At 57.6% G+C, this 18,705-nt stretch overlaps 1 protein-coding gene across 6 annotated transcripts; it reads right to left on the bottom strand.

The window, feature by feature from the left end:
- Positions 1-988: 988 nt before the first annotated feature.
- Positions 989-14,150, bottom strand: ATP13A2 (ATPase 13A2). Of its 6 annotated transcripts, none has more exons than XM_023532584.1 (28): positions 14,016-14,150; positions 13,706-13,888; positions 13,357-13,415; positions 13,059-13,185; positions 12,722-12,798; positions 11,462-11,539; positions 11,194-11,263; positions 10,236-10,370; positions 10,076-10,142; positions 9,867-9,995; positions 9,125-9,280; positions 8,079-8,189; positions 7,949-7,995; positions 7,674-7,862; positions 6,299-6,505; positions 5,700-5,795; positions 5,456-5,615; positions 5,220-5,340; positions 4,975-5,099; positions 4,131-4,291; positions 3,891-4,007; positions 3,694-3,773; positions 3,167-3,391; positions 2,988-3,084; positions 2,008-2,231; positions 1,771-1,922; positions 1,488-1,657; positions 989-1,404 (listed from the first exon to the last, which is right to left on the bottom strand). In XM_023532584.1, exons 1-28 carry the CDS (start codon positions 14,133-14,135, stop codon positions 1,270-1,272), a joined length of 3,618 nt encoding a protein of 1,205 aa, XP_023388352.1. In that variant the 5' UTR covers positions 14,136-14,150; the 3' UTR covers positions 989-1,269. The 6 variants fall into 6 exon arrangements, with proteins under 6 accessions (XP_023388352.1, XP_023388354.1, XP_011361906.1 ...); XM_023532586.1 differs by having other exon boundaries at positions 1,771-1,841; XM_011363604.2 differs by having other exon boundaries at positions 3,167-3,319.
- Between the last annotated feature and the right edge of the window lie 4,555 nt (positions 14,151-18,705).

The following is an 18,705-nucleotide window of genomic DNA, read 5'->3' as shown; positions in this document are numbered from 1 at the left end:
AGGCAGAGGCCATTTCTTGTTCACCAGTGTAGCCCTTGTGCCTGGCACATGACTGCCCAATAAATGCATGGATAATCGGCCAAGGGTAGAAGAGGGATTCGAATCCAGGCCTCTCCGTGTCCTCCAGCCTCCTTTTCGACAGCAAATGCCACCCTGAACGGATGCTGGCTGATGGCTCGGTGCCCAGTGCAAGGTCTGTGGATGCGCCTGTTACCAGTTACCTTTTCACACCCCACATCCTTCCCTTCTCCTCGGTTTGAGTCAACATTTACTGAGCTCCTACGAGGGCAGGCCTGGGGATGGTGCCAGGGCTTCCAGCACTTCCAGTAATGAGGCTGGTGGGGCTTCTGAAGGGCAGGAACCAGCCTTTGTTTCTTGTCCTCCCCTGCCCAGCTCAGACAGGCCAGATGACTGAGCTGCATCTACAGAGCAGGGCTTGGCCAGTGTCCCGCTGGTGGGTGAGGCCAGAAGCGCCCACTCTTCCCTGGGGGCAGTGCACGTGGTTTTGCCTGGGAGATGTGGGCTCAGAGCCTGGATTTTCATCTGAGGAAGGAACTGGACCATAAACACGTCCTGCAATGTGGGGGTTAGGGGGAAGAGGAGGGAACTGCCCCAGTTAAATGTCTCCTAGGTGTTGGCACTTGTGTGAGGCAAGTCCTTTGTCTTTCTGCCCTCACAGGAGGGAGGGAAGGTTAAGAGCGTGGATATTGGAGTCAAAACAATTTGGCCTCACCTCTGACTACTTGTGAAAACTAAGCCCCAGTTTCCGTATTTGTAAAATGGGGATAGCAATCCGTGTTTGTAAAGATTAAATGACAATGCTATAAAATGCTCAATAGAGCACCAGGCACATATTCAACCAGGAAATATTACTATCAGATGAAGAAAAGGAAGCCCAGAGAGGGGAACTGTCTAACATGACCTGAAAAATTACAGGGTGCCAGGAGGGCACCCAGCTCAGTGGTACCAGGTAGGAGACAGGCACGGCTGAGCCAGGAAAATAGTGACTTTATTTGCTACACTGACAGCGGCTATGAGTTGGGTTGGTGGCTGCTGTCTCTATGTGGGATGTCTGAAGAAGGGACAATAGCGGTTAGCATTTCCCCAGGTGGGGCAAGCAAGGCTGGGCCAAGCAGACTTGGAGCAGGACTGTGACAACCGCCAACCTCAGGGCTGTGGGAGTGATGGTGGTGGTGTCTCTGGAGACGGGGCCCAGTCAGTGGCTCAGAGGCAGGAAGATCCAGTGTCCAGTGTTCCAGACAGGGTACACTACCTCCTGGGCTGGGGGGGTGGTGGCCAGGGCTGCTCGGCCAGCTCCTGCTCCAGCTGTTTGAAACGCTTCTTGGAGGCCCGTTTGGGCCTGAGCCACCGCAGGCAGGCTGGGAGGCACTGGTCCAGCACGCTCTGCAGAGGACAGGAACGGTACAGAGGAAGCAGCTGTGGCAGAGTCAGAAAGCCTCCCAACCCTGACCTGGGGTGGGCCCCACCTCCAGCATGAAGGCCCCCACGAAGTTGAAGGCAACCAGGCCCAGCAGCAGCAGCTTGAAGCAGGTGTCAGTGATGTTTCTCAGAGCCAGTGGCCCCCGCAGGAGGCCGGGGACCAGGAGGAGGCCCACCAGGATGGAGCCCAAGAGTGCCAGGGCCACCAGGAAGGGCACTGAGAGTGAGAGAGTATGTCAGGCCAGGGAGCCCCCACACGTTCATACACAAGCCTGGTGGGAACCCCCAGAGGCACCAGCCCCCCCCCACCAGCCCCCACCACAGCAGCACCGTTGGTGTACAGCGGCTGGCGAAAGGGCGCCCCCTTGGACACAGCTGCGGCCAGGATGAGGTACTGGAAGCTGGACAGAGAGAAGACCACCGTGTTCTCATAGTTGGGCAGGTTGTCCGGTGCGGGCACCGTCCTGTTCAGAGGCACGAACCTGGCGGTACGGGGACCGGGGATCAGGGAATGAGTGCGCAGAGGACAGGGCAACGGTGGGATTTGGGGGTGGGCTCCCTACTCACCACGGCTGGGCCACAGTCAGGAAGTAGCCCCCTAGCTGCACACTGGCCACCAGGGCCACCTGCAGCAGCAGGCTGCTCAGCACAGGCATGCTGAGCAGTGACCCTGGTGGCCGCGCCTGCCCCAGCACCAGTGCTGGCCCCGTGCGGCTCATGAGCACGGCCACTGTGGTGGTGATGACCAGGTCGATGGCCAAGAACTGCAAGTCGCCTAGGTTGGTATTGATCTGCCGGCAGGGGAGGGAGGGAAAGACAGCTTCCAGTCTGACAGATGAGGCACCAGCCGTGCCCTTAGGGAGCTGCTCTCCCAGTCTGAGAGGTATCCCTGCTCACCTTGGGAGGCCTGAAACTGATGCGGCAGGCTCCCCCTACCTGCAGGGGACACCTGACCTGAGGAGAGGCTTAGGCTTTGCCTTGTGGAGCCCCTAGGCTAATGGCGGACACAGTTCCTGCCCTCAGGAAGCCCTATACTTAAGGGGGACACAGGGACAGACTCTGGTATAAGATCTGCACTGCTGCCTGGCGTCACCGCTTTCTGTGGGGGCCAGTGGCACATGCTCAGAGCAGAGGGGCTGAGATGCCCCCTGAATGAGGAAACAGGTGGACCCACGCAAAGGGCAGGAGCCCTGGCTCTGACCTACTCCCACCTCCATCCCCTCTGCCTGGGCTCTGCCTCAGTGTCCCTTGCAAATGGGGAGCCCCCAGCGCGGAGGGATGAAACATTAGCTCAGGGCAGCTCTCCTGTTTCTAAGGACCTGGAGCCTCTGCCAGTGCTTTCGTCATATCCTACAAGCCTGGCCACTGAGGTTCGGGAGTCGCCTAAGCCACACAGCTAGAAAGTGGCAGAGCCTGATGTGAGGCACCACCATCTATTCCAGAACCTGCTTGGCTCCTAACCACACCGCCGAGTGTCCACACCCCTGGGCCTGGCATGCGCCTGCTCCCGGGCCCCGCTCTGTGCAGGGAGCTCTGCAGACACCCACCGTATAGAGGATCAGGACAGAGATGAACTGGGTCAGGCTGTACAGGGCCATGTACTTGAAGACACTGAAGGACGTGTCGAGGGAACAGCGGCCTTCCCTGGGTAGCAGAGTACAGGCATTAGGGAGCCCAGACTGGCAGACAGGCCAGGCCCTGCCCGCCGACCCCCTGCCCACCTCACCTGATGACCATGGGCACACACTCAATGCTGGCCACGCTCGAGGTGAAGGGTGAGACCACCGAGGCCTCGGTCTGAGAGAGTGAGATGCCCACGTCCGCCGCCTTCAGGGCCCCGCAGTCATTGGCACCGTCCCCACACATGCCCACACAGTACCTGACACAGAGGAGTGGGCAGGCGTGGCCCAGACGCACGGCCTGGCTCTGAGCTTGTGAGGCACCTTTGTGTCTGGGAAGGAGTCCCACCCGCCTCACGGGCTTGCTGGCAGAACGCGGGGATGGCTGGATCCCGACTGCCCGCACGTATGGTGCCTGCTACACAGTAGGTGCTCAGCAATTAAGTGCGATTACTACTTTAGCATGGCAGCCCTGTGGGTTCTCTCTGAGGGCTCTGGTGCTCTCATGCCTGAGGTGGGAGACAGGGCCTCGGGGACCCCCTCGCCCGCATGGGTTCTCTCTGAGGGCTCTGGCGCTCTCATGCCTGAGGCGGGAGACAGGGCCTCGGGGACCCCCTGGCCCGCATACACTCACTGAAGCTTCTGCAGCTCGCACACCAGTTCCGCCTTCTGCTCAGGAGCCATGCGGGCAAAGACAGTGCCCTGGACCAGGACCTGGGAGCGCAGAGGTGGGGGGAGCTGAGGCAGATGCAGGGTGGGGTAGGGGAGCCAAGAGGAAGGAGAGAGCAGGGGTCAGTGTGGGGTGACCAGGGAGGCTTGGGGCAGCCCTACCTTGGGCAGTAGCCTGGGGAAGTACTTCATGAGGACAGCAAAGGTGGACCCACTGAGGGCTAGGTGGCTGGATCGGGGGTCTGGCTCCATGGTGTAGTTTGCGGCCTGGTCAGGATCCTGGGGGCCCGGGAAGCTCAGCTCAGCTCCCTCTGCCCGCCCCAGAGAGCTGGCGCCTGGCTCAGGTGACATGCAGGTGGGATCATGGTGGGGTATGTAATAGGTACTCGGCGTCAGCCTCACCTTAGCCCCGTTCATGGCTGCAGAGGACTCCACTGGCAGGAACTCAAGGGAGGCAGGCTGGCCCCCCTCAGGGGGCGTGGCATGGATAATGACCAGACGCTCCTGGGGGTCCACCATGCCACAGTTCTGGGCCACAGTGACCGCCGTCTGCAGGTTGTCCCCTGGGGGACATGGGGCAAGGTCAGGGTCCAGCGGCTATCCAGTGGGGCCAGCCTCACCCTGACACTTATAGATGGGCAAACTGAGGCGGGACAGAACCCGTCGGCCATGACTGGCTGAGCACAGGCAGGTGATCGGTGTCTGAACCTTGGTTTCCTCGTCTATAAAATCAGGCAGAGAAGATCTTAGAAACTGGGGGCTTGGGTTCGAGTTCCACATACACTATGTAGTGCTACAGAACTTTGCTGGAATATGTGTGTGTGCAGGGGTGGAGGGGACAAGGAGGACACAGACCTGAGCTCCTCCACGGCAACCCGTGACAGCCAGAATCTTTTCTTGCTCCATGAAATTGTCACAACCTTTGAGGCTGATGAAATTTCCCCCATTTCTTAGAGTGGAAACGAGACCTTGGAGAGGTCATCCAGCAGGTGAGTAGTCAGGCTGGAACCCAGGCTGTCTGACATCACCCCTGGGCTCTCTAGAATTCACTCTACTCCCCTGGGCCCCACCTTCCTCATCTGTCAGATGGGCGACAATAATCACTTGGGAGGGATATTATGACGATCCATGACATGTCTGACAAGGACCTGGCCTGAAACAGGGCCTAAAGAGACGCCCTGGGGAGAGATGCTCCCTGTGCCCTGGACGGGGCAGACTCTGCCCTCCTAACCAGACCTGCTGGTACCTGTCACCATGACGGTGCGGATGCGGGTCCTCCTCAGAGCCTGGATGACTGGTGCCGTCTGTGGCTTCAGCAGGTTCCTCATGACCAGCAGCCCCAGGAGGCTCAGTTCCTGTTCCACGGTGTCCCTGTGGGGCAGGCCAGAGTTCATGAAGTGGCCAAGGTCCCTTCCCCTGCTCTGGGCTATACCTGCACATGGCCCTCCCTCTGCCCACGCAGGGGCCTGAGGCTTGGTCCCCAGGGCCCACCTGGTCAGTTGCTGAGCTGCCTCCAGGCTGGGTGCGATGGGCAGAGGCTTGCCAGCGAGGGCCACGACGCGGTAGCCGGCGGCCGTGTAGCTCTGCAGCATCTGGGCAAAGTTGGTGGGCACTGCCATGCAGGAACAGGTGTCATTGAGACAAAAAGGTGGGTACAGGGACAGAGGCTGGGTACCTACCCCATTGTGCCAATGCCACTCAGGGACTCTGGGGCCCACCCCCTTCACCTGTCTTGGGGTTGCAAAGGCCTGCCACCAGCTCAGGGGAGCCTTTGATGTAGGCCTCAGGCTGAGCGGCCCCTAGCCAGGCCACCACCACATTCATGCGCTGCAGGGCAGATGAGAAGGGGAAGCGGCAGAGGATGCTGACTGGCAGTGGGGGCTCCTCCTGCAGAGTTGGAGAGGCAGCTGAGGGGCCGGCCTGCGGAGCCTTTCCCAAACCCCATACCCCACAGGCACACCCCTGGCTCACCATGCCCGGAAACTGGGGCTCCTGAACCGGGGGTCTCATCACTGCCAAGACCTGGGTCCCAAATGCCGAGTCTGTAGCTGGCCCCTCCTCCAGAACCTGGGAGGCAGGCAGACAAGGTTGGTACCGAAGGGGCTGAGCACTGGCTTGGCCTGGGGCAGCCGTCCTTGGCCCATAGAGAAATGTAGGAGAGATTCAAGTTAGACTTATGAATCACGTCCTTAACGGGGAGACTGGCTAGAACAGAAAGAATGTGGGCTTTGGGGTCGGGCAGACCCAAGTTCAAACTCTGGCTTTACCACTTGTAAGCTGCTGGGTGACCTTGGACAAGTTATTCCAAATCTCCCCTAGCCTCAGTTTCCTCCCTATGAAGCAGGTTTTAAGCTTCCTTTCTAGGGCCTTGGGGAGGAGTACGTGAGACAAGGGATATGCAACAGAAGGCTGGCACACAGTAGGCATTCAGCACGTGGCCTTGGCCACTGTTATGACTGATGGTGGGCATAACAGAGACCACCCTGGAAGTCCTAGAATGAAGACCAGGTGGGTTTAAGTTAGGGCCCAGCCGCCCAGAGGCAGGGGGCTGACCTGCTTGGCCTCCTCACCCAGCCAGTAGATTCCACCATCTTGAGGTCCATGGGGTCGCCCACTGGGGTGTCCTGGAGCCGGCTGAGGGCGTGGCAGGTGGCCAGTGCTCGGAGCAGGGGCCCCATGGGCAGGAGACGGGGCTCTGGGACCAATGGCAGGAAGGCCTGCCCCTGCAGGGGCACCACACCCATCACATCCAAGCCATCCTCAGTGAGGGTGCCTGTCTGCAGGGGGCAAGGGGGCGGGCCAGTGATGAGCCTGGGATGAGCTGTGCCCTGCTGGGTTGGGCGCCCACACCCCAGGCCAGAAGGGTCTCCTGGAAACCCCAGCAGCCAAGGCTGGAGTCGGAAGAGGTCCTCTCTTGCCTCTGGGCCTTTGCACATGTGGGTCCCTCTGCCAGTTGGTCCTCCCCAACCCCTGAGGTTTCTTTGTGGGGTATCATTTTCTCTAGAAAGTCTTCCTTAACCCTATAGTTGGGTCAGGTGGTCCTTGCTTTGGGCTCCCACCCACAGCTCTTTGCTACCCCATCATTTGTTCACTGAGGTACCAAGGAGAATGCCCACACTCGATGTAACTGTTGACTGAATGACTGAATGAATGAGTGGACGAGTGAAAGGATGCATTTCCCACATGTATTTCAATCACCCAGTTACATGTCTGGCTTCCCTGCCAGCCCGGGAGCTCCGGAATCTGACCATGCCCCACCCTTTCCTTTTAAAACTTCTCTGTAGCCCCCACTGCCCTCAGAATAATATCTAAACTCCTCACCAGAGCTGCCAGCCTCTGGCCCCCGTGCCCGCTGCTCCTCAGACCCCAGGCACACGGATCGCTCCTCTAAGGAGTGACACTGGTTCCTTACCCACACTCCTCAACACCCTAGCCCCGCGACATCTCGACGTGGCCTACCCCACACTGAGGTCACCCAGGGACCTGTTCAGAGGAGCTGCCACTGCCTTCTAAGGGGGTGACTGTCATGTACCATCCACCACGTACCCCACTCGCTTCCTTCCTAATACCCATCAGCACCTGCGGCTCCGTGCTCCCCGGCTCACTCACTCTGTTCAGTTCACACACACACATCCATGTCCAGGGGACATCTTTGTGTGGGTCACTGATGGGCCCCCAGTGCTGAGGGCAGCACCAGGCACACAGTAGGCCCTCAGTGGTTCTTGAAAAAAAATGAATGAATGATTTTGGACGTCATCTGCCAGACCGTGAGCCTGACGAGGGTAAGGGCTTGGGGTACAGTTCCTCTGAGTGCTTCTGCCCCAAGACAGGGCGTGACATCCAACAGGCTCTCAGCCAGTGTTGCTGAGTGAAGAACACAGGTGTGGAGGCCTGGCTGTGGTGTCCGTGGCTGAGCCACGTGCCAGCCCCGCCCACGGCCCCCACCTTGTCAAAGCACACCAGCTGGAGCTTGCCCCCCAGGTTGATGCGCAGCGGGTGGATGCAGAAGATGCCTTGGCTCCGCAGCCGGCTCTGGGCATAGAGTGTGCACACGGTCATGGCAGCTGGCAGGGCGGGCGGCACCACGACTGTCACCAGGTCCAGAGCCCGGACCACAATCTCGTTCACAGGCACCTGGAAGGAGGCACTGTGAATGCCAAGGCCAGGCTGGGTGGGTCCTGGACTCCCACCAGCAGCCCCCACCCCACCCCAGGGCTTACCCGGTTGCGATATAGGATGAAGATGCTGTAGATAGTGCCGAGGAGAGCTGGGGAGACAGAACGGAACTCGTCAGGATTTGGGATGAGGCTTTGGGGGCCACCGGCAGAGTGGGATGCAGGGGACACTCACCCAGGACAGAGAGGGCAGCCACAAACTTCATGCTGTGTTTGTAGAACTTGAAGTTGACAGGCCGGGGATGCAAGATGGAGCTTACCAGGCCCCCTTTAGCTGTGCAAAACCCTGGGAGATGGGGAAACTGAGGCAGGGGATGCCAAGGGCCAAGACAGGTCTCCTCAACCCTACACACCCCACGTGTACCTCTGGGGTTGTAAGACATGATGCCCTGGGGTTAAAAATCACCCAGTTTGGGGTCACACATGATGGCCCACAGACCTTGCCCAGCCCTCGTAAGGTTTAGTAAAAACTGAGTAAGTCAAATCCTGTGACACATTCCCACATGGCAAGAACCCGTCAGAGTTGCACAGCAGTCCCCCCTCCTCTGAGGGGGGAACATTCGAAGAGCCCCAGTGGCTGTCTGAAACGACGGAGAATACTGAACCCTGCATATACGCATACGCTGTCTTTTTTCTATACACACCTTTTCACGTAAAGGAAGCACCTGACAGCTTCCCTGGCATATCTGAACTGCCAGCATCACTGACTGCTCTTGCACTCTGGGGCCATTATTAAGTAAAATAAGGGTGACTCGACCGCAAGCACTGTGATGGTCACAATAGTCGATGTGGTAACCAAAACGGTGTTCAGTGACTAATGGGTGGGGAGCACATACAGTGTGGACGCAGTGGACAAAGGGATGTTTCCTGTCCCCAGTGGGACAGAGTAGGATGGCAAGATTTCATCACGCTACTCAGAACAGCGTGCAACTTAACACTTATGAATTATTTATTTCTGGAATTTTCCACTTAACATTTTTGGACCTCAGCTGACTGTAAGTCAAATCGAACTGTGGATAGGGGCATTCCTGTACAGCACTGCCCCCTTCCTAAAGGGTGGGCTCTTTCCTGCTTGTCTCTTCCCTGCCCACTCCAGCCTGGGGTGGGATTCGCCCAAGGTCCCACAGCAGAGCAGTGGCAGAGATGGGTCCTGTCCTTCCTCAAGTCACCACTCCTCTAGGCGCTAGGCCCAGCATCCCTCCCTGCTTTCCTGACTCCTACCTGTCCGGGTCACCACTGCCAGGACGTGGGGTCCTACGAAGGCCCGGGCTTGCAAGACGAGCGTCCCACAGAACAGTGTGTGCCGCCGGTGGGTCTCTGGGCAGTAGGGCACCAGCCCCTCCGGCAGGGCTGTCTTTAGCACTGGAACGCTCTCCCCTGGGAGGGACGTAATGTGAGACCCATAAGGGCCTCTGTGCCACCCTCTCCCACCTACGAGATCAAGAGTTACGCATGGAATTGCTTTATAAGCCCTAGGTCTCCTGTAACTCTTATAACCATGTATGAAGAAATCATTGCCCCCAATTCACGAAGAGGGATTCTGAGACTCAGAGAGGACAAAGACACAAACAGATATGTACCAGCCATTACCAGAAACCCTCTCTGGGGGAGCCGGAAGGTGTGTGCACGCATGCATGCACGCAGCAGGGGGCAGAGGCTGGGGGACGACTTTCTCCTGTGGGCATTATTTTATAGCAAGCTGCATTATTTTTATAATTCAAACCAATAAAGATATTGACACGAGAGGTCTTGACCTCCGTAAAGCCCTGACCCCCTGCCTGGCAGAGTAGAGATCTCTTGCTGAGGGCCCAAGGGGTGGTGGGTGAGTGAGAGCTGAAGCCAGGACTGTTAGCTGAGAGCAAGAGGAAAAGAAAACTCAAATTTAAAGTTCTAACACGAGGCTGGGGTGCTTGGTGGCAGGGGAGGAAGCGCGGGAGGCCACAGACCAGGGGCTGGGAATGACCTGTCAGAGAGTTCTCGTTGACCATGCATTCACCGGCCACCAGGGCAGCGTCGCAGGGCATCGGCCCACCCTCCTGGGGCAGCACCAGGCAGTCTCCGGGCACCAGCTCACTGGAGTCAACCCACTCCTCTGCAGGCAAGCAGGAACCTCAGTCCGGCCCACGCGCCCCAGCCACCTCCCCCAGCCTCCCTCCCTTCCCCAGTTCTCACCTCCCCCAGGCCGGCACACGCATACCCGCACAGACAGCTTGACCATGTCCCTCAGGGTCTGGCTTTGCTGTGGGTAGGGGGACAAGTTGGGAGTGGGTGGGTGGAGGCCCCCTCGGGGAACCCTCCACTGGCCCCACCCTGCCCACCTCACATCACCCACCTTTTTGGTCCTGTACAGTGACAGGCAGATAGAGACAGAGGAGATGAGGAAGATGCACAGGGCATACCAGTAGTAGTGGTCTGCCAGCCACAGCCCGATGCTGAAGGCCTGGAACCCATAGTAGGGGTTCAGTGCCTAGAAGGGCAGGAGGCAGCGTCAGGGCCTGTGGCCCCCGGGGCAGCCCAGCCACAGGAGCAGAGGTCCCAGCAGTTGCCACAGGACTATAGCTAGGCCCTTCTCCCGGTTAGTCCCATCCAGTTGTTCCTTGAGTCCCCACGTTCTATGGTCTAAAGAGGACACGAGCATTTACATGCCAGGCCCCTGAGATGCACTTCATCTAAGTGTCATACAATGATGAGGACAATCCCACATGCTACCATCAGATCCATTTTACAGTTAAGAAAACTAAGGCACAGAAGGGTTAAGTTACTTGAATAAAACCACACAGGGGCTGACTCCAAGACCTCCTCTCCTTTCACAGGTGTCTGCCCTGGCTCAGTCTGTCCTGATGGTCACAGTCTACTCTAGATGTGTCTAGGTCACTGGCTTCCCTTTATCTCTGAGACCTTTGCCGTGCCACGTCCCACTTCTGAAGCTTGGGTTCCTCGTGCGCGCGTGAACAGAGCGTCCCTATTCCTAGTCCCTATTCGTGAGGCTGTAGGGAGAATGAAAGAGGACGGTGCGCAGAAAGGACCTGGACTCTGGAGCACGGCCCTTGGCACAGAGCAGGAGCCCAGGCTGTGTGGGTTCACCTCTTGGCCTCTGGTCCCCAGTCTGGACCAGCCCTCCAATTCCTCTCCTTGTGCTGACTGGGGTTGGGTCTGAGATGACTCTACTCTGGGAGGGGGCAGCTGGTCTGAACTGCCACTGTAAAGTGGCCCAGAGAGGGTAAGCCCCTGGCCAAAGTCTCACAGCCAGTCCGGGCCATACTTGGGGTGAGGCCCAGGGACAGCCCTACCTCATCCACCAGCAGCTGGGGATAGGACTTGACCGGTACACTGATCACGTTGGGGCCGTAGATGGTCTTCCTGTAAGAGGAGAAAAGGCAAAGCCATCAGATGGAGGGGGCTGTGGCAGGTGGGCCCTCCAGGGGTGACAGAGCTCCCTGTTTTACAGCTGGAGAAGCCAAGGCCCAGAGAAGACAGGTGATTGGAAGAAGGCAACGCCTGGGGGGGCAAGAGAGAGGTCCCCAGCTCTCAGGGCATCTCTGGTCCAGCAACACCCACCTTACAGTTTGGTCCTGGAGGCAGAGGCCGGAGCGGGAGTGGTGGATGTCGTCACAGGTACGGCCTTGGTCCAGCAGGCTGGGGCGAGTGGGAGAGGGGCACTCGTGCAGGTGACAGGGCCTGAGCTCCGCATCCCCCACCCCTTCTGGCCCGCTTCTGCCACACTAAGCTCCCGGGAGAATGCATGTCCTTCACTAACTCTGGGCTTAACTTTCTCCTTTGGTTCCTCTGATTGGGCCCCAGACCATCTCAGCGAGGAAGGAGGAATGAGGGAGGATGATAATAGTGATGACAGCTATGACGATGCTTTATGTGAGTCACTTAACCTCTCCGTGCCTCATCTGCAGTAGGAGGATGGTGACATCACCTACTCACAGGGATACAGGGGGACTGAACAATAAGCTATACAAAGTGCTTGGGCAGTGCCTGGCACTTACTAAGTGGCAAACACGTCAAGAATTTTTCCTGTTCTTATGTAACAGAGGCTGCTGGTGCCACTTCCACACCCCCTTGGCACTCACCTCTGCAGGGCGCAGAAGCTTGCTGCTAATACCTGTCTTTACCTGAGGGCTCCTCCTAGCTGTGGGAACTCGCTCTGCCCGCAGAGCGCAGAAGAGTTCATGTCCCCGGGAGGAACCCGCAACCAACAGTGGTAGGGAGGTGACAGGTAGGTGCCCTGGCCTCCTCACTGTGGGTGAGGGCTTCCCGAGGTACGTGCTCTACACATGCTCAAAGAGGTCCCCAAGGGGACTGAGCTCCAGGTGCTCACGACAATCCCTCCCCCAGCTGCCTGCCCTTCCTGCCACACTTCCCCCGTGTTGCCTGGGTTCGCCTTCCACACAAACCCCCTGCACTTGAATCCCCATCTTGAGATCTGCTTCTTGGGGCTCAAACTCAGATCTGTTGTGAGCTCACATTTATCAAGCACTTAGTAGGTGGGAGAGCAGGGACCAGACCCCAAATGGATGGCCTACTGGTTCACAGTGGTGTTCCTCGCTCGCTTTAGAGGTTATATCAAGCTTTACAAGAAGCTTATGTATTTCACCCTCAATATAACCCCAGGAGGCAGGGACTCTCTTCATGCCCTATTTACAGAGAACCCCAAGGCCTGGAGAGGCTCAGTGACTTGCTCATGGTTGCAGGAGGCCAGGGTACAGAGCTGAGAGGGGAGTCCAGGCAGGGCCACTTCCTGGTGCCTCTTCCGCCCAGCGCAGCACGGCTGTGGAAGGTGGTGGGAGCCGCACAGCCCTGTCCCCTTACCCAACTTGGCAGAAGGCCTGCTGGGTCTCGATCCAGACGTAGCGCCGGCCCTGGAAGAGGTAGTACCGCAGCACCTGCTGCTGGCAGGAGAGAGAGGCTGGCTTGCAGTGGCCCCGTGAGGAGTGTGGGGGGCGGGGGGGGAGGGGGGAGAGGGACCAGTGTCACAGGAAAGAGGTGGGAGAGGCTTGGCAAGTAAAGGTGGTCAGTCAGCATCCTGGAGGTTCGCGACAACAGAACCAGAGGTGCCTGGAGAACATGGAGCCCGCCCCCAACCCTCACTCACTGTACAGAGTGAAACGAAGACTCAGAGAGGGACAAGGGCTTGTCCAGAACCCACCTGTCCACGCATCGCCTCTTCATTCCTGGTCAGCTGGGCGGTGTCCTTCCATGTACCCTCTGGCACTGCCCCCACAGCGGCCTGGCTCTGGCCGTCCTCTGCCTGGGCCTGTGGGGGCAGCCCCAGGCTGGGGAGGGATGTGAGGGTTACTATGGAGCTCTGGGAGCTGCCCCAGCGCCTCCTCATCCCCAAAGCCACCTTCCCTCCCTGGGATGGGAGGCACCAGGGTCAGAACCCATGTGGGTGAGGGGCCAGGGGGAGCAGGCGCTTCTGAGGAGCGGTGATGGGACTGCCTCACCTGCCCTCGCTGATGGCCTCGGTCTGCACCTGGACAGTGTAGAGCTGCCATGAACTATCCTGGAACATGGAGGTGTGGACTCAGTTCTGGAAGAGACCCCTCCACTCCCAGACCCCTCCCCACAGCCAGGTGACCCCTGCTGGAGAAGGCAGGGAGCAAGGATATAGGTGACCTCCTCAGGAACCACCCAACCTGCCCCTTCCGCCCACAGCTCAGGTGCAAAAGCTGAGTTCCAGAGAGGAGAACAACCTGTGCGAGGTCCCACGGAAAGTAGCCAGGTTGGGCTGAGAGCCGGAGCATCCTCCACCCCCGCAGGCCACCCCTCTCCAGCCCCTGCTTGGCCTCTCACCTCTTTGTCTCTTATTTCGATGACGAGTGTTTCGGCGCGGGCCAGGTTGCACCGCTGGAGCCGCAGCCGCACCCCCCATGCCGGCTTCCACCGGAACAGCAGCAAAGGGATCCCTGCCATCATCCAGACCACGACGTGATAGCCTATAACCCTCCATGGACTGCCACAGTAGCCGCTGAGCCTCTGAGAATGCGGGTGAGAGAAGGCCATGTGGGGGCGGAGCGGGGGCTGCAGGAGGAAGCTGGGGGTCTGGGTGGGCTGGGCTGTTAGTCCCACCCGGGGTTCCCCTGCCCGTCCCCTGCCCACGTACCACGGATGAAACTGAGGAGCTGAGGGGATCTAGAGATGTCTCTATCGTCAGGGTCCCATAACTGGCGGGCGTGTTGCCCACGAGAGGGCTGCTGTCTGTGGACAGAATAAAAAAGGTCATTGGTGGGGGGGGGAGGGGCCTCTTCTTTCTTTTATTTCTTTAAACGTAATAAGCACCATCATTTTGTAACTGGCGTGAGAGCTCCCATGGCTCAAGTCTTCCTGGGTCTGTCATCCGGCTGGTCTGTTGGTTCTCACTCGGTGTCTCGTTTCCTTGTGTGTCTAGTGACTTGTGACTGGGCGTGGGCCCAGACTTGGGGGACAGGGCCTGGTGAGCACCCTGAGCCTCCACAGCGCTCACTCGTCCAGTTGTTAGCTTCCCAGGAGCTCTGTGTCCCACTTTCCCATCCAGTCCCCACCTTGAGGGCAGATCGGCTGCTTATCCACGTTCAGCCCCCTGCACAGGCCTGGCAGTGAGGAGATGCAGAGAAGGGGAGTCTGGACTGATCGAATGTCAGGCTGGCCTTCGAGAACAGCCCCCATCACCCCCGAAAGTGAAACGGGGGTGATGCGGAGGGAGGAATCCAGCCACTGGGGATGGGCAGGAGAAGAGGGGTGAGCTGAGCAAGCCCCCAGGCCTGTGGAAAGAAGCTGCTATGGGCTAGGGCCCAGCTGGACAATTAGTTACCAGGGTTCCTTCTGTGAGGAAGGCCCTGCTATCAGCCCCATTTCACAGATGGGTAAACCAAGGCTCAGGGAACAGCATCAGGTGGCTCTATTGCCGAAATTCCTTTTTCTCCTGCCTCCTCGACTGTGGAGCTGTGGTCCCAGCAGGGCAGGCAGACAGTGGGTATTCTGGGGCCCTGGAGGGTATGAGGATCACTGCTCTTCCCCTTGGGCAGCCTCTGCCAGGGCTTCTCTAATTGTGGTCCCCAGACCACCTGAGCACCTGTCAGACTTGCATGTGCGCAGGCCCCTCCCCAGACCCAGACGAGATCCTACGGAAAAGCTCACTAAGGGGCGCGGGAGGCAGCCTGCTGATTATCTGGGCTCCCTTCCTTCCCCTCCCCAAACAGAGCCCTACAGAGGCCTGATTGAAAAGATCAGAGTGTCCCAGGCAGCTGGCACTGTCACAGCATCCCAGCCCCTCAGCTGCCCCATCCCAAACACTCGGGCTTCGGCAGCTTCCCTAAGCCCGATGTAACCATAAGAGCCAACCTTTCCCGAGGCCCCTGAGTGCGGGCTCTGCTCCTGGCCTTTTTCACATGGTTAACACAATAATCCTTGCCAAGCAAACACAGTCATTATCCCCTTCTTATAGGAGAAAATGAAGCTCAGAGAGATTAAGTAACTTACACAGATCGAGTCTATGGTAGCGATGGGATGCAAGCCCAGGCGGGTGGGTTTTAATCCCTCTGCCACTTGGGAACACTGAGGATTGGGGGCCATGTGTCCCCATCAGACTAGGCAGTCTGTTCTCTCCTGTCCCAGCCCCCCACGTCTCCTTGCATCATGATGAGGATAATAATTACTACGGTAATGACCATAATAAGAGCAGCCAACATGCATTAAGCACTTCCCAGGTGACAAGATCCACTCTAAGCCTTTACACGAATTAGCTCATTTCTTTAACCCTCCAGCACCATGATAAGGGGAAGCATTTTTCTCATTTTACAAATAAGGGAGCTGAGGCTCAGAGGCATAAAGATCCCCCAGTAAATGGTGGAGCTGGGAACTCTATGCTTTTAGGGCCCATGTGAACATTTTCAGAGAACAGGGCACAAGCCCTGCACCTCCCGAAGCCTGTGACATGATGACTACAAAACCAACCTAGCCAAAGCCCCACCTACAGCTAATCCCTCCCCATCCACTCAGGTGACTCCGAAAACAAATGGAGCCACCAGCTCCAGGAACACACACACACACACACACACACACACACACCCACCCACCCCACCCCTGTAGCCCTCAAGCACGGGGGTCTCTGGCCAGCAGTAGAATCTCAAGGCTGGAGGGACAGGAAGCCAGGTCATCCTTCTTCCCTGGGGCTCTCAGCCTGGGTCCCCTGCAGTGGTCCTTTTCACTCTCTGGCCCCAGCCCACTCCGGCTTGTGACTAAAGCTTGTCTTGGCACCATTTCCTTCCCTTCCTGAGGCCAGCTCACAGATGACAGCTGAGGCCGCTTTGCTCTCTGGTGAGCCCAAGGGGAAACTCGGGCTGGCTCCCGGCCTGGCAGGCAGACGAGCAGGCACTCAGGACAACTCACACAGTCTGGTAATGCTGGGTTCTCAGGTCCTTTGCCACCAACAAGCCACAGCCCTTTTCTTGCCTCACTTCAAAGGGCCACAGCCCCAGTTGCCCCTGGAGTCTTTTGTGCCAGAGTCCCTCCCCTGCCCTGGACACAGACTGAGTGAGATAGGTAGTTTCTCACACCTTATGGCTGTTCTCTGGATGTTTCTATAATGTAAGGGGAAAGAGCACCTACGGTTATACGGGGCTGACACAGCCCAGGCCCTGCTCCAAGGGCTTTGCATACGTTCACTCATTTATTCCTATGAAGCAGGTACTACTTTTATCCCTATTTTACAAATTGAGAAACTGAGGCCCAGAAAGGTGAAGTGGCCCAAAGGCCATGCAGCCAGCAAGCGGTGTGGCTCTAGGGTCCATGCTCTTAACCAAAGCACCACGACCATCGGTGTTGTCGCCATCAGTAACTGTGCTCCTGGTTCTTGCAAGCAAGCTATTTTGCAAAGCAAATGCTTTAACCTCTCTGAGTTTCCAATTCCTATTTCTAGGATCAGAACCCTGAAGCAGCTGGTACAGGAGGCAGCGTGAGTAACAGCTGCCTATGGTGTCTGAAGTTCCAGAAGCCTGGGCCTGCACCAGCGCGTGGCTCCTGGCTCCCTGCCAAGGAGGCCTGGCTCTGCCCTGACCCATTTCTCAGGCTCCCCTCTACGTTCCTGTCACCCTGCCAGAAAATCCACAGCTGTGCCACTGTTCCTGCTTGCACTCAACGGTGCCTTAAAACCCTCTGGCACGCAGCTGGCAGGAGATGAGAAAGAAGCCTGCAGGGTGCTGGGTCGACCTCAGCTGTCACTTTGCTCTCGCTGATTCGATTTCATCCTGTAACAATCCTTCAATTTCTTCCATTTTACAACTGAAAAAAACTAAGCCTCAGAGAGGCAGTTTGCCCGCTGACTTGTCTCGCAACTGGAAAGAACCTGTCTTACTCCACAGTGTTCTCTGCCCATTTCACTCCACCAATACCCATCATGACATCAGACTTGCACGGGTGTCACTGCCTGTCCTGCTCACAGTGCCTGGGCTTAGGAACCATTTACTGGACGAATGAATGCACATCTGACATAACAGCATGGAAGTGACGGTGCTCGGAGTCACTGTGTCCATCTCCTGCCTCTGGATCAGTCAGCTGTGAGGTACAGAGGTGTGAGCCCCTTTTTGAAGGGCCCTGCCAGTGACCACCTTGTGCCACCCTTACTCGCTCACTTCCTCCAGGATCTAAACAACGTTCCCCGTGGGAAGTTCTTTCTTGTGTCTATTACACACCTGCCATTTTACGAGGACTCTCTCCCATTCACCTTTGGGAAGAAGGGAGAGGAGCCTGAAGGAGGAAGTCTCATCTGTGGAAAACTCGTCCCTTGGCAGGGTCACGCCCAGGGCACTCTCTCCTGCAGTGTTTGCTTATGTCTTTTCACATTTTGGTCTCCCCAGCGATGGTGCAAGAAGGCAGTGCAAAGTCTGATCTCTCCTGTACCAACAGAGCAGGCCAGCCCAGAGCAGGCTCACAGGCTGCATGGGATGAGAATGCTTTCATGATGACTGTATTGCTCTTCTGAATAAAAACGACTGATCCCCATGCATAACCCTCTGAGGGAGAAACTATTATTATCGCCATATTACAGCTACGGAAACTGAGAAACAAAGCTTCCAAGTCTCTTACTCAGATCGTACAGCTTGAAGGTGAAGCTGGAAATAGGTGGGTCTGAATGAACACATTCCTCTCCATTCATCCTCACAGCCACTCCATGAAAAGCACAGATTAGCATCCTCATTTAAAATGAGGTCCAAACAGGTTGATTCATGTGTCCAAAGTCACACAGCTGTGAGTGACCAAGACTAGACTTGAACCCAGCCTGACTCCATGGCCCTGGGGCAGTGCTATCAGCACTGCAGAGCAGAGGGGCTGCAGTCAGACATTTGGGGACCTCTTGTTTCCTGCGGAAGCCCTGGCTTCCTGCCGGGGAACTGGCAGCTGCCCAGGGCAGCAGTAGAGCAGCAGAGATGCCCCCTCCCTGGCTGTGGTTACCCCGGTGACCAGGGGCTCCTCTCCTCTGTCAGGCTGGGGAGGTGAGGGACGGTTTGCCAGTAGCATCCTGATCCTTAGATCTGGAGTCCAGGAGACACCTTTCCTCAGCCTTTCCCCTCCCTCACTCTGGGTGTACTCTAGACTTTGGAGAGTTGGGACTAGCGGGGCAGATGGGGAAGGAGAGACTTTAATTGAGGGGTGTGCAGCTACAGAGAGGATGTTCAAGCCCTGGTGGGCCCTTAGCTGAGGTTTAGGGTCTGAGTGACCCAAACGGAGATGAGACCCTCCTAGATAGGAGAGGTCTATTGGCTCCATTCACATCAGTAGGATTTAAATTAGACTCTAGAAAGGATGGATGGGCCTGG

The sequence above is a fragment of the Pteropus vampyrus genome, unplaced genomic scaffold (genome assembly GCF_000151845.1).
Source record: "Pteropus vampyrus isolate Shadow unplaced genomic scaffold, Pvam_2.0 Scaffold86, whole genome shotgun sequence".
In the NCBI taxonomy this organism is placed as follows: domain Eukaryota; kingdom Metazoa; phylum Chordata; class Mammalia; order Chiroptera; family Pteropodidae; genus Pteropus; species Pteropus vampyrus.
Note: the sequence above shows the minus strand (reverse complement) of the source record. Positions and strands in the feature narration are given on the sequence as shown.

Excerpts from the sequence above, each read along its gene's own strand:
- ATP13A2 (XM_023532584.1), bottom strand. The coding sequence starts at position 14,135 with ATGACCTTTTTTATTCTGTCCACAGACAGCAGCCCTCTCGTGGGCAAC. Across the intron at positions 5,796-6,298 it reads TGGTGGAATCTACTGGCTGG|GTTCTGGAGGAGGGGCCAGC; the intron begins GTGAGGAGGCCA and ends CCTGCCTCCCAG. Across the intron at positions 5,100-5,219 it reads GCAGCTCAGCAACTGACCAG|GGACACCGTGGAACAGGAAC; the intron begins GTGGGCCCTGGG and ends CCTGCCCCACAG.